The 2,132-nt window shown below is 40.5% G+C and overlaps 1 protein-coding gene across 1 annotated transcript; it reads right to left on the minus strand.

Annotated features, from left to right (window-relative positions):
- Nucleotides 1–917: 917 nt before the first annotated feature.
- Nucleotides 918–1,841, minus strand: LOC119536541 (olfactory receptor 4B1-like). The gene has a single exon (XM_037839392.1). The coding sequence runs from the start codon at nucleotides 1,839–1,841 to the stop codon at nucleotides 918–920; it is 924 nt and encodes a 307-aa protein (XP_037695320.1).
- Between the last annotated feature and the right edge of the window lie 291 nt (nucleotides 1,842–2,132).

Consider the following 2,132-nt stretch of genomic DNA (forward strand, 5'->3'; position numbering starts at 1 on the left):
TGCATGGCTGCACACAATAAGGAGCAGAGTTCTGGAGCAGAAACATATTTAGTATTTCTCTCCCTTTCACTTTTCAAGTTAGGCTTTATAAGCATTACTAGGATTCTGTATTTTCTTACATCTGGGCAGGGCTAGCAATGATCTTCTTGTTAAAATATTTCATTGATCTTTCTCTATTGATAGGAACAATCTATATCATTTTGACATTAGTTTCATTTGTGGATGCTGAACATGGTGAGAAAGCCCAGAGGTATTTAAAACTATCTTTTGTGCCAACATGTCAGAATAAATGAAATTGACCAGAAAAATACAAAAATCCCTGGATGCAATTTGTAGAGAGACACTGATCCATATTGGAAGCAAATGTCAGACTGGTACACTCCCTTTGCAAAAATCCCCCTGATAATCCCTCTGGTTGGTTTCCTTTTTATTAAAATATAAATTGTTATCATGAGGGAGTTCAGCAAAGTGGAGAGGAAGGAATGAAGGAAAGGAAAAAGGAAAAAGGAAGGAAAGGAGGAAGGGAAGATGGCAGAAAGGGAGTAAGAAATGAACTATGGACACAAGAACAAGAGATTAAGAAGAGATTTTAACTTGCAAAAATATTGGTCAAAAGGTACTTCTTTGCCTTGGAACTTGGTTTAAGTTTTCATATTAGTCAAACCCATGATATTGGTGGATATCATGGAGTTAACCAAGTTTCTTAAGATTCATCAAGAAACCATGACCTCTATATTTGGACATTACACGAGAATAATAAGGAATCTTTAGTTAGTTACTAAGAAAAATTACAGTATTAGTAATATTGGGTCCTCTTACATATAATTCTATAGTTTTGAAAGTCCTACTGAATTTAAAATCCATCTAAAGATTATAGAATAATCAGACACATTTGATTTATGACTTTCTCATTTTCACTATATCCCCAAGTTCACTTTTTTGCCCCACAACCTCCATATGGCATTTTTCACCTCTGCATTTCTGAGTGTGTAGATGATGGGGTTCAACATGGGGGTGATCACTGTGTATAATACAGCCACCAGTTTGTCCTCAGTGAAGGTGGAGGATGGCCGCATATAGAGGAAGATGGCAGGTCCAAAGAACAATAGGACCACTGTGATGTGGGAGGCACAGGAGGAGAGGGCTTTGCGCCTCCCCTCTGCAGAATGGTTCCTCAAGTGGACCAGGATGATGATATAGGAGGACACCAAGATGAGGAAGGAGCAGACAGAGAATAAGCCACTGTTGGCAAACACAATAACCCCCACAACAAAAGTGTCAGTGCACGCAAGCTTGAATAATGGCTGGAGGTCACAAAAGTAGTGGTCAATGACGTTGGGGCCACAGAAGGGCAATTGGATGGTGATGAGAATCTGAATCATGGAGTGTAAAAAGCCCCCCAGCCAGGAACCAGTAACTAGTACATGACACAGTTGACGGCTCATAATGGTCGTATAATGAAGAGGCTTGCAGATGGCAACATAGCGGTCATAAGCCATCACCACCAGCAAAAGGATCTCAGTGACCCCAAGGAAGTGGGAGAAGAACAACTGAGTCAGACAGCCCTCCAGGGAAATGGACTTGATCGTGGCAAGTAAGTCTGTAATGAATTTGGGGACAATTGTAGAGGAGTAACTGATCTCCACCAGGGACAGGAAGCTAAGGAAGAAGTACATGGGGGAATTCAGACTCTTGCTGATGCTGATTATGAGGACGATGAGGCCATTGCTCCCCACCGTGGCCAGGTACACAAGAAGAAACACCACAAAGCAGACTCTCTGCACCTCTGGATCCTGGAAAAGGCCGGTAAAAATGAACTCAGTCACATTTGTACTGGCCATCAATTCCACGTGAGGAAGGTGATCTCGAAGAGCTCTGTGACAAAACAAATGCAATCATAACACCAATCTCTCATGTTTGTTTAGCATTAGAAGATTATAGAAAACTCTCACAAGTGTATTTTTTTTGTTTAGTCATATAGTAAATGTTTAATCATTCAGCACTCAATAGCCTACTCTACACAAAAATTCCATGGTCCCCATATTACAAGTAAGAAAAATAAGACTCTCAAAAGTTGTGAATTAGCCTAGCCTCCCAGTAAGGAGTGGACTCAGAACTACAATCAGATCATT

This window comes from Choloepus didactylus, chromosome 6, assembly GCF_015220235.1.
Source record: "Choloepus didactylus isolate mChoDid1 chromosome 6, mChoDid1.pri, whole genome shotgun sequence".
NCBI classification, from domain to species: Eukaryota; Metazoa; Chordata; class Mammalia; order Pilosa; family Megalonychidae; genus Choloepus; species Choloepus didactylus.

Coding starts and splice junctions, on each gene's coding strand:
- LOC119536541 (XM_037839392.1), bottom strand. CDS start 1,841: ATGGCCAGTACAAATGTGACTGAGTTCATTTTTACCGGCCTTTTCCAG.